The sequence below is a fragment of the Gregarina niphandrodes genome (assembly GCF_000223845.1).
Source record: "Gregarina niphandrodes unplaced genomic scaffold scaffold00004, whole genome shotgun sequence".
NCBI lineage: Eukaryota > Apicomplexa > Conoidasida > Eugregarinorida > Gregarinidae > Gregarina > Gregarina niphandrodes.
This window is the reverse complement of record NW_011645775.1, coordinates 434,339-444,574: the sequence shown is the minus strand read 5'-3', so window position 1 is coordinate 444,574 and position 10,236 is coordinate 434,339. Positions and strand designations below refer to the sequence as shown.

At 53.7% G+C, this 10,236-nt stretch overlaps 6 protein-coding genes across 6 annotated transcripts; 2 read left to right on the top strand and 4 right to left on the bottom strand.

The window, feature by feature from the left end:
• Positions 1-954: 954 nt before the first annotated feature.
• On the top strand, positions 955-2,667 carry GNI_034790 (hypothetical protein; the record flags this gene model as incomplete). The annotated part of the gene is made up of 1 exon (XM_011130950.1): positions 955-2,667. The coding sequence occupies one exon, from the start codon at positions 955-957 to the stop codon at positions 2,665-2,667; it is 1,713 nt and encodes a 570-aa protein (XP_011129252.1).
• A 142-nt stretch (positions 2,668-2,809) lies between these two features.
• Positions 2,810-3,848, top strand: GNI_034780 (hypothetical protein; the record flags this gene model as incomplete). The annotated part of the gene is made up of 2 exons (XM_011130949.1): positions 2,810-3,725; positions 3,784-3,848. 2 exons carry the CDS (start codon positions 2,810-2,812, stop codon positions 3,846-3,848), a joined length of 981 nt encoding a protein of 326 aa, XP_011129251.1.
• Positions 3,849-3,928: 80 nt separating this feature from the next.
• On the bottom strand, positions 3,929-4,599 carry GNI_034770 (hypothetical protein; the record flags this gene model as incomplete). Its single annotated transcript, XM_011130948.1, has 2 exons — positions 3,929-4,194; positions 4,260-4,599. 2 exons carry the CDS (start codon positions 4,597-4,599, stop codon positions 3,929-3,931), a joined length of 606 nt encoding a protein of 201 aa, XP_011129250.1.
• Positions 4,600-4,851: 252 nt separating this feature from the next.
• Positions 4,852-5,748, bottom strand: GNI_034760 (hypothetical protein; the record flags this gene model as incomplete). Its single annotated transcript, XM_011130947.1, has 1 exon — positions 4,852-5,748. One exon carries the CDS (start codon positions 5,746-5,748, stop codon positions 4,852-4,854), a length of 897 nt encoding a protein of 298 aa, XP_011129249.1.
• Positions 5,749-6,749: 1,001 nt separating this feature from the next.
• On the bottom strand, positions 6,750-7,685 carry GNI_034750 (hypothetical protein; the record flags this gene model as incomplete). Its single annotated transcript, XM_011130946.1, has 1 exon — positions 6,750-7,685. The coding sequence occupies one exon, from the start codon at positions 7,683-7,685 to the stop codon at positions 6,750-6,752; it is 936 nt and encodes a 311-aa protein (XP_011129248.1).
• A 1,176-nt stretch (positions 7,686-8,861) lies between these two features.
• On the bottom strand, positions 8,862-9,779 carry GNI_034740 (hypothetical protein; the record flags this gene model as incomplete). Its single annotated transcript, XM_011130945.1, has 1 exon — positions 8,862-9,779. One exon carries the CDS (start codon positions 9,777-9,779, stop codon positions 8,862-8,864), a length of 918 nt encoding a protein of 305 aa, XP_011129247.1.
• Between the last annotated feature and the right edge of the window lie 457 nt (positions 9,780-10,236).

The window sequence follows — 10,236 nt, the reverse complement described above, 5'->3', positions numbered from 1 at the left end:
AGTAGCCAGACGAGAGGTGTGGGTCCGAGGACTTGTTGGAGGTTGCGGTACCAGCCTACATCCCAGTTAACGGACGAGCCGATACGTGCTTTAGAGCTCTTTTCGCAGAACTCGAGCGTGGTCTGATTGTGTCCGGCGTTGATGAGTAGAAAGGTGAGATAGAAGGAGAGGAGACAGCCCATGACACAGTCAAGAAAATACATGGCGGTGAACATCCAAATTCGGGAGAGCCGCAATACTCCGGTCTGAGCACGATGGTAAAAGATGAGGGTATCCGTAGAGCTAATTCCCACCCAAACACAATCCAGGAAGCCGTATAATATGGCCAAGAAGAAATACTTGTAATTAGAATGGCCAACACAGTTGTTGATCCAGGGACAATGGTGGTCCATCCGAAGCACACACTTTTTACAGCGGCTGCAATGGTGTGCCCGATCAGGTTTGATTCTGTGGCACCACTTGCAAAAACGGACGCTGCCACTCTTCTTGGACTCCTTCAACTCTGTCTCAACCACCTTGCCGCTTGCCGTCAGTTGCACGGGTCCTGGGTCCATCAAAAATGCTCGCGTCAGGCAATATAGAAAGAGCAATGACAATACAGAGAACACGCCGAGATGCCAATAACCACGCTTCTCCCAACGCAGAATTTTCGGACCAGCTGGCCGGTCTGTTTGGAGCAAACGAAAGATATGGGTCTACAAGGGCAAACCATGCAACTTATAGGGCAAAATCATGAAAGGGGTGCACTATGAAAAGCTCCCCACATGTGAGTAAACCCGCGAAAGATAGTCGTAGCGGATGGGTAGGTAGTGGGCATAGAAACACGAGGGGAAGTTGACCTTACCATTACATAGCCGCAGCCTATGTAAATGATGACGACGAGCAAACTGATCACGGGGACATTCAGGACAACTTTGTTCGTCCACCCGAACATGGGATGGTGCACATTTTAATATGTGGAGAGTCACCTCGTGCTGCGTCAGCCGCTTGCTATTTCGTGATTATTTGAGCTGCTGCTACGAGATCAACGTCTCCCCTGGCATCAGATCTGACTCTGAACTACTCTGGCACTACGAGCCTACCCAGGGCGGCGCAGAAGATGCTTCCCACTTCCAACACCCCACGCTCTTCCAGGACCACGTAATCGCAGCCGATTCCAGCAGTGCACCGAAAAGCGCGCTCTCAAACACGTGTGCGGCAAATACGGACATGAGTGCGCTACATGTCGCCGCTCGGCCAGTGCACCACAGCTTGCTAAGCAACCGCCTGTTGTGGGGTTCTAGCTCCGTTTCGCGGCACGAAGGGTCCATGGGGCGCGCCTCGAGAAACAGAACAGCTCAGGAAGCAGGCCGCAAATTGGTGATAAACTTGGACCAGCTGGAGAAGCTTTGGCACGATTTGTTGGTCCAGCGACTGCCGGCAGAATACGCGTCGGTACCCATTGAGTTGCGAGGAAAGAAGGTCTTCCGGGAGACGAAAATGTTAACGAGGAAGATACTGGGGGTTGACGTGGCGGGGACTTGTTCTCCAGGTCCATATGCCCGCTACAAGCCGCCCGGCGACGTTCCCGCCAGCGACCGCAGCGAGATATCCCACCCCCGAGACCGCAGGGCCTCGATGCCGGCCGCTGCGCACGCCCCAAAGAATCAGTATTCTTCCTCCTCTCTGTCGAGAACTGTCGAAGAGCTTGACTGGCCCCTCTCCCCGCTCCAGCTCGATAAGCACTTCCGTAGTCAAGCACATGTAGCCCGTAGGTCGCCCCAGATATTCCACGGTGCGACAATCGGACATTCGACGAGGCCGCAAGCGGCTCGTCCACCCTCAGAAAGTCTGGAAATCACAAGTCCGGCTACCTCAGACGGGTGGTGCCTGTTGAGTAACAAGAACTCAGCCAGCTCCGGAGACTTGCTCGGGCGCTCCTCTTTGAGGTCTGTTACAGGTAGGACCCGTCGTTTGTCGATGGACCCTTCACGTGTCCGCTTTAGTAATATCGTAGAGCACGAGCCACTTGAAGAGCGAAGGTCAGTTCAAGAGCGAAGATCAGTTCAAGAGCGAGAGTCAGTTCAAGAGCGAAAGTCAGTTCAAGAAAGCGAGTCAATTCAAGAGCGAAAGCCAGTTCAAGACAGGAAGCCAGAGGAGGGGATCCAAGTTTGTCGAGTAAGTAGTATAGTTAATAACTCATCCAGCAGTCAGTGCAGCAGTCAGTGCTTGGATGATGGTAAGACAATTTTCTGTAGTTTGGATGGTCCCGGAGCTTGCAACAACGTCCCGTTGCCCGGAGCCTGCAGCAACGTCCCTCTGCCCAATGGAATGAGGCTACCGGACATTAGTGACGATGACTGCAGCTCCTCGTCCAGTGGGTACGGGAGTGACTTCCGCACTTCGTCTGCAGCGTCAGACCAAAGTGACAGTAGACAAATTGATTTGTCAGTTGCCGACGTATTCAGAAAAGGGCCGTCCGTAAGGCTTGAGCCCGGAACAAAGACGTCGCGCACTAAGCTCGATCCGAACGAAGTAAACTACCCAGTTTCCCGGCCGTCTACGGCGTCTTCCTTGTCTTCTGCCGGCGGCTCTTCCGCGGGCACGGCGGCTGTGGTAAGTACTTATAAGCTGTGTGTCCATGAATTGGAAACCCGGCAGGCATTCGACCCGCTCCATAAATGTTAGTCAGGCCCAACCAAACAGCGAAAACCCAGGCAGCCAAAGACCAGGCAGCCAGGACCGAGGCCAGAACCTAGCAGGCCCGGGCCTATGAGACCCAACCGAATGAAGTCAACAGAATGAGGTCCACTCCTTTTTTGGGGAAACAATGGACGACCCCGGTTACATTCGGCAGGTGAAGCAGCTGAGGCGCCAGCGGGCGGCGAAGCTTCGACAGGACGTCGTAGACATGGCCAGCGACAACGACGGCTCACCAGACGGTGGCTTGCCAAGCCCCTATTTGTCGGCCGGTGGCTTGCTTGCAAGAAGTTCGTCCGACGGAGCGAGGAATCAGAGCACCAGTGGGAGGAGCAACGCGCAAGTTGGGCCAAGGAAACGACCGCTACTCAATGATGGTCCAAAGGACGGGAATTCTTACGACCAGGGTCTTTTGTCGCACAACAGATCTTTCCAGGAGCGATTCCGACGGGACGCATTCCGACGGGACGCATTCCGACGGGACGCATTCCGGCGGGACGAAAGGCTTGCTGAACTGTCGGCAGGAAGTGACGCTGATGGGGCTTCAGACGAGGAAGGGGACCCGCAGGGGGAACGGGAGGGGGATCCGGACTCGGAGAGGGATCCGGACTCGGAGAGGGATCCGGACTCGGAGAAGGACCCGGACTCGGAGAGGGTTCGGGCCCCCGGAGAGGAATGGGACCTTGGAGAAGAATTGGAGGAACGGGACAAGGAGGCGAAGGAGAGAGATCCTTGGCTGCGCGAGCTAGCTGACGAGCAGCTGGACTCTGCTAAGATCGAGAAGTTGCTGAACGCTAAACAGAGGGAGGCCGAAAGGCAAGAGCAGAAACAATTGGTGTCAGGTAGCAAGAGCGAGTCACTACGTGCTCTGCATACTCTTCTAGATAACGAATCTCAAACTCCCACTGATCTAATTCGAAAGATACGTCCTGCACAGGCACAGCGCCAGAAAGGCTTCAGAAAACGAGAGCTTTTAACACCTGAACAGCAAGCGCTATTCGACAATATTTCAAATCACTGCCAAAGACTAATAATGGACGGGTATCGTAAGTTCCATCGTGACCGTATGTCGAGCCCTTCCCTTGATACATTTCATTTGTTTAGCCACCATTTATGAGATGACCAAGATCGAGATGAAAGCAGCACTGATGAAAATCGAACCGATGTAGAGCATCTATCCAAACAGCACCGAAAAAACGGTCGGCTACATGTCACACGCGAAAACACGGTAACAGGCACTTGATTCTACCTATCTGCCGTGGATAAGTTTGAAAGTGCGTTCGTCGTCAAGGACCCCCAAAAACCCGTGGTCGATAAAGCCTACGAACTGCTCGAACCTGCACGCGCTCAGAAGGACATGCAACCATTCCAACTCGTCCAGCCGCACTGACACCAGGCCACGGTGTCCACAGTGGTCAGATATCTTCAGCGACCAGCGTTGGCCTCGCTGGCGGTAGGGCTTCACAGCCACGACAGCGCCATCCTCCAATTGAACTGCTGTGGTGGTTGGCTCCACTACATCCAACACCGCGTTCGGCGTTCTCTGTTCCCCAGTCGACCAGCAAAGGTAGCAACCACACTCCCAGAAGTTCCGCACTCTTGGACGAGGTCAAGATACGTCTTGCAGTATTCTTCTCTGAACTTAACGTTCTTCTCCGGCAGGGAGGCCGCTGCTAGGTCCTCGTTTTCCCTTATCTCAAATACCATCTCGGGCGCCGGATCCACCGCTTCCTTCAAGAGTTCTGTTAAGCGGCAGCGGTGCTGCACAGAACCGACCGGTTCTTCATCGTCCGAATCGTGACGTGCCTGCGACGAAACTCCACGACTCAGCACCACCCTAAATAATGTGACGCAGAGGTGATCGCTCCCGATCCTTGCTCTGGCAGTAATTACTAATATTGTAATCGGCATCACCGGCATTTGTACCTCTCCCCCTCCCCTCTCGTTCGAGTCAACTAACCCTCACATTAACTGTCCATAATGGAGCAGTGGTTAGCCACCGGATGCTGGAACGGGGACTTTTGTGAGTTGAAGATATCATCGGCGGGCACTTTCGTTTCTGCCTTTAAATGCTTTAAAAAAACAACCTTGACTGCAAACCTTGACTGCGGGGCCATCCATAACAGCTTGGCCAGACAGAGAAGGTTGGGGGGCATGCATGATTATGCAGCACTATGACTGTGCAGCAGCACTATGAGGATGTATAACGTTTCCATCTATCTGCCACAGGAAGCCTTTTTTAGTTGGGATGAGGTCGAACTTGCGTCCGTCGTCTAAAACTCCGGAACATCTTCCGAAGTCGACGCAGAGTAGTAGGAACCGGTCTACCAACTGTTTGAATCTGTACGGGCCCAGAATTTGAAACAGTCGCTGACACCTGTGAACTTTCACAGGCACCAGACGGAAGTGCCCACTGGGCGGATTCTGAGGAGGCAGTTTCGGAGTCTTCGTCCGCTTCCGCCGCGCGCTCGAATGATACTGTGTGCCGCTGGGGGAGGTCACTCGCCAAGCCAACCCTTTGTGACTTCGCCACGCCTTGTGCCGAACCGTCTTACCCCCGTTACTAATGGAATTGTAGGGTTTGAGAGCTACGACTGTGCCATCTTCCAACTGAACGTCGGCACTGGCGTTCTGTATCCCATAATACGCAGTTGAGGTCATCAGCTTGAAATTGTCCTTGGTTTCCCACGCCCACGGCATCCACAGTTCCATAAAGCCCTGTGGCTCGACCTTGTCAGCACCAACAAAGTAGTCTGACTTCCTCCTATTCCTCAACGGAAATTGTCCGAATGCATCATTCAACCAATCCTCTCGACGGGAGCTGCTCCACGGGTTAGTCATCCATGCCACCGTCATAAACGAGATTTCGTCATCAGCCTCCTTCACATTCTCTTTCACTCGTAGCGACTCAATCGCATCCTTCATGTTGCTACACCGCGTCTTAAATTCCTCCCCTTCGATCATCTCCTCTGGCACACCGGAACCCACACCAGAGATAATGTCACTCACCGCCACAACCGCTCCAACACCTCCCGGAAAGCGACTCGACTCTGCACTGGCACACCTCATAAATTTTTGACCAAACTCACCCCCAAAATGCTTCACGTTCTGTTATGCCTTGGCGGACTGTTTTTGAGGACTGTATACGAACCAAGGACGGTAGCGGCCGCGGACCAGACCAGAGCTAGGTAGTTCACGAGAGCTAGTGGGGCAAACCAGAACAGGCACCCACAATGGTGACCTTCGGCGTCCGCTTCTGCCTTGGGTCATGGCCCCGCTGGCTCTTGCTGATTGAGTGGCGGACATCGTCGTGTTCGCGTGCTCTTCTAACTATGACATGCCTGCTGGCGGATGTCTTGTTAGACTGCTTTTGGTTCGTCGACCCAGGCCAATGGCCGCAAGGGGTTCTTATATGGTCGTGCTGCGTGGCTTCGTCATGCCGCGGGTGGTGGTCCATCAACTGGCGGTCCATCAGCTGGCGGTGCGTGCCGTAACGGTCCTTCCACCGCCCTAGTAGCCCGCAATTTGTCAAGGGGGGGGAATTATCCAGAGTAGAATCGAGCCAGTCCAGCCATGGACCTTAGGATGGTTACAAATGAACGATTCTGGATTGCTGGATGCCGCCTAGGCAGCAAGGCGAACTCGACACGCGGAGCATAAAGTTGTTGTACAATTAGAGAATAGGAAACGACGGTGAAACGACCCGTATACCCCAGTAACGAGACACAGCATAACGAGACACAGCAGCTCAATTACGGGCTGGCAATTCAGTATTAAGAGAGAGAGGGTAACGTGGCGACACGACACGGACACGATGCCCCGTTCTGTGATTCGGATGATGAGCTCAACGTTAGCAGGCCGTCCCCCAGCACACACCACCCAGCGAATCTGAGTCAGTCAGTCTCCTGGTGCACAAAGTTCTAAAAGCAGGTACCCTCCCTAATAGCATGGTCTCCCGCTGGTGAGAAGCTGCCTCCCTGATAACTCTTTTCTCTGCGAGAGTTCGGGAGGTGAGCTCGTGGCATTAGATGACATTTGTGTGTGGGGTTAATAACCCCACAGGTCCATGGTCAAGAACTGCAGGAGAGAACTCTGCAAATACTGCGTCTGTCTTGTTCGGTTGGCATTGCTCCGAAGAGGCGGTCGAGGGAATTCTCGCCCACTGCCGGATCTATGACTAACCCGGCTATTTGCCAGAGGTAGCGGTCTCCGCTGCTTTGGACAAGGCGGAAGGGGCGTCCGTCATCTAAGACCCCTGAACATCTTCCGTAGTCGACGCACAGGCGCAGGAAGCGGTCCACAAATTCCTTGTATCTGGACGGGCCCAGAATGCGCAACAGCCGCTTATGCCTGTGGACATTTATGCCTAGTAGAGTGTAGTATCCGTCTTCGACCGAGGGTGGCAGCTCCCAAGGCTTGGTTGGTTTCGACCGGGCGCTCGAATGGTACTGAGTGCCGTTGGGGGCGGTCACCCGCCAAGCCAACTTCCTGTCATTTCTCCACCTCCGGTGCTTAATCCAGTTATAGGGCCTGACAGTCACGATCGTGCCATCCGCCAACTGAACCTGCGCGCTGGCTTCTTGTAGTCCAACATAAAATGTTCCCACCATATGCACGACGTTCACTGCGCTCTCCCTCACCGGCGGCACCCACACTACCAAATAGTTCGTTGTCTCGGTCGCGGCAGGAGAATTGCTAGAGGATTTCGCCATCGGCGTCAACCCCAACGTTTCGTTCAACCAATCGTCAAATCGGGAATCTTCCCACGGGGTAGCCAGCCATGCCAGCGTCATAAACTCCAGTTCCGCAGGTTCCAACTTCGCATTCTTCACTCTCGCCAGTATCTCCTTCTTCATTCCCGAACATCTTTGTAACAGTTCCTGCTGGAGTTCCTCATCCATCACACCGGGCGGGTGGCCAGCCACATCGGAAAGGGTGTCACCCATCGCCACAAGCGCTCCAACAACTCCCGGAATGTACCTTGACTCTCCAGTGACGCACCTCATAATAATGCCCCCAAAAATTGTCCAAAAAAATCCGTTTTTGGAATAGAAATAAGGCCGGAGTTAGATGGTTCATTTAAGTATTCGTCTAAGTTCTGTGTGTGCGACTACACTCATCGTTTTTCGCACTGGTGCAGCGGGTGCCTTTCCAGTCGGTGCCTTTCCGGCTGGGTGGTGCCGCACCGGCGCCTGGGCGGTGCCGGGCACGGCTGGTACCGGAACCGGTCATGTCAACCCCACCCACCCGCCATTGGAGGCCCTCGTTGTTTTGGACGGGTTTGAAAGCGCGTCCGTCGCGAAAGACCCCGCAACATCCGAAGTCCACGAGTAGGGGGCGGGTCGGGAACTGTTCGAATCTGTGACAGCCCAGAAGGGTGTGTACCTGGCTGTCTCCCGAGTGCCATCATGGCTACCGTCTGGTCAGCTTAGCCGTGCTGCCTTCGTGGGCCCTTCACCTTCAAACGGCACATACACGTCCTTGGAAGGGTGGCAACCCTTCGTCAAAGTCGGATCATAGGAGCACCGAAAAGGGTTTCCTGGGCAGATACCTACCTGTGCCTTCTTCCCTCGCTATCAACTACGACCGCTCCGTTGTTCGAGCGAGTCCACCGGAAAAGTCCTCAGGTGGGCACTCGCACTCCCGCTGAGTAAATTATAACTTCACTATCGAGCTTTTATTTAGAGAACTTGTCCACATAGCCGGAGGATGGCGAGATGCCGGAGGATGGCGAGATGACGAACATATCGACAAATAAGCAGGGTACGGGCAGCAACCACACTCCACTATGGACCATCTGGGAGTTGGCAAGTGCGGGGCATTCTACAATGGTGGGCTGCTCCAAGTCTCAACCGCGTTAGCCCTGGTCCACGTCGGCCCCGTCTACGTAAGCGGCGTGAATGCCCTGGTGGGAATAGACCATGCGACTCGGTGCCTTCTTACGCGAGCCGTCCCTTCCGCACGTGCTATCTCCATTGGGTCTCATCCCGGTCCCCGAGGGCACCGGTAGCTCGACCGTACCGAGTTACACCAAATTTATCTTGTCCCCCCCCTGTGCCGTGTCTGTCCATCTCTGGAACCCTTTCCTTTATCCGCCACGATAGCAAACACGAGCAAGTTCGAGATGAGTAGGTTCGAGCGAGATGAAGATAACGCGTTGATAAAACTCGGACCATGTGATGCTACAGTGGGCCGCCGTTGAAGGCGGTCCTAAGAACGTCAAGAGCATCCCGTTGCATGCGTCCCGGCCATTGTGCGTCACCCTCCTGGATCCAGATGTCCGTCTGCCATTGGAGACCTTGGCTACCTTGAACAAGATTGAATGCGTGACCGTCGGTGAAGAACCCCGAACATCCGTGGTCGATGATGAGGCGCAGGAACCGGTTTGCGAACTGCTCGTACCTGTATGAGCCCAAAATGGAGTGCAGCCATTCCACCTCATCCAGGCATACAGACGTTCGCATATGACGACTGTCATCATTCGTCTCGTCATGTTCATCGTTCTCAGTGAACCGACTTAGCCGCGAGCTTGAGTGGTACTGTATATTGTTGGGGGTCGTGACCCTCCAAGCCAGTGACTTAGCATCATCCCTCCACCACGGGTGCTCAACGTGTTTGTAAGGCTTGACAGACACGATCGTGCCATCATCCAACTGAACATCAGCGCTTGTTCGTGTTGTTGACCCTTCGACTGCTTGAGTCATGCGTATGAAGTTCTCCACTCCTACATGAAACGGCACCCACGGCAGCCACAGATCCATAAGTGCTCGAATTTGACTCGATTCTAAATCCCACTCACGATAATCATCCCTCATATCAAGATTCTTCAATATGGCCTCTGGGGGATCGATCACTTCCTTCAACCAATTCGTTTGAACCGAGTCTTCCCATGGGTTCCCTTTCCATGATAGGGCCACACGCATGACTTGATCCTCTCCATATTCCGACGACACAACCTCTCTCATTTTGCCATAAAGGTCCACGAGATCCTGTTGCGACTCACTCATCTCCTCTAAAGAAGAAAGACCCGGAATCACAGCACCAATCGCCACGAGGAATTCTTGAAGAATTGGACTTGAACTTGACTTGGCACCCCACATCAAATTTGCCAATATTTTTTAAATACAGTTCGTGCCGAAAACACAACAGCTCAATAAGGGGTATTTAACGGGTCGGCAAGTGGTTAGCGGATTATTAAGGGAGAGGTCCATCTTGTTAATGGGCATCCTGACGCTAACAATCATGTGTGTGGAATCATGTGTGTGGTCGGACCGTGACGACGGCAGGAGCGACTATCCACGTGGAGAATGTCGCTAGGACTTGTATTGGAATCATCTGTAAGGCCTATCGGAAGGTAAGAGCTGCCTGGACACAAAGTTCGTGGGGGCGCCACCAGATGGCTTCTCTCGACGAGGCACCTCCAAGGCCGGGCTGCGCACGTAGAAATATCCGCCATATTCGGACGACTACCTTCGTACACGGAAACACATGCCGACTTCCTCCTCAATCTACGATTTGAACCGGCGCTACCGCAAATCCTTCTTGTCAAAATTGTCA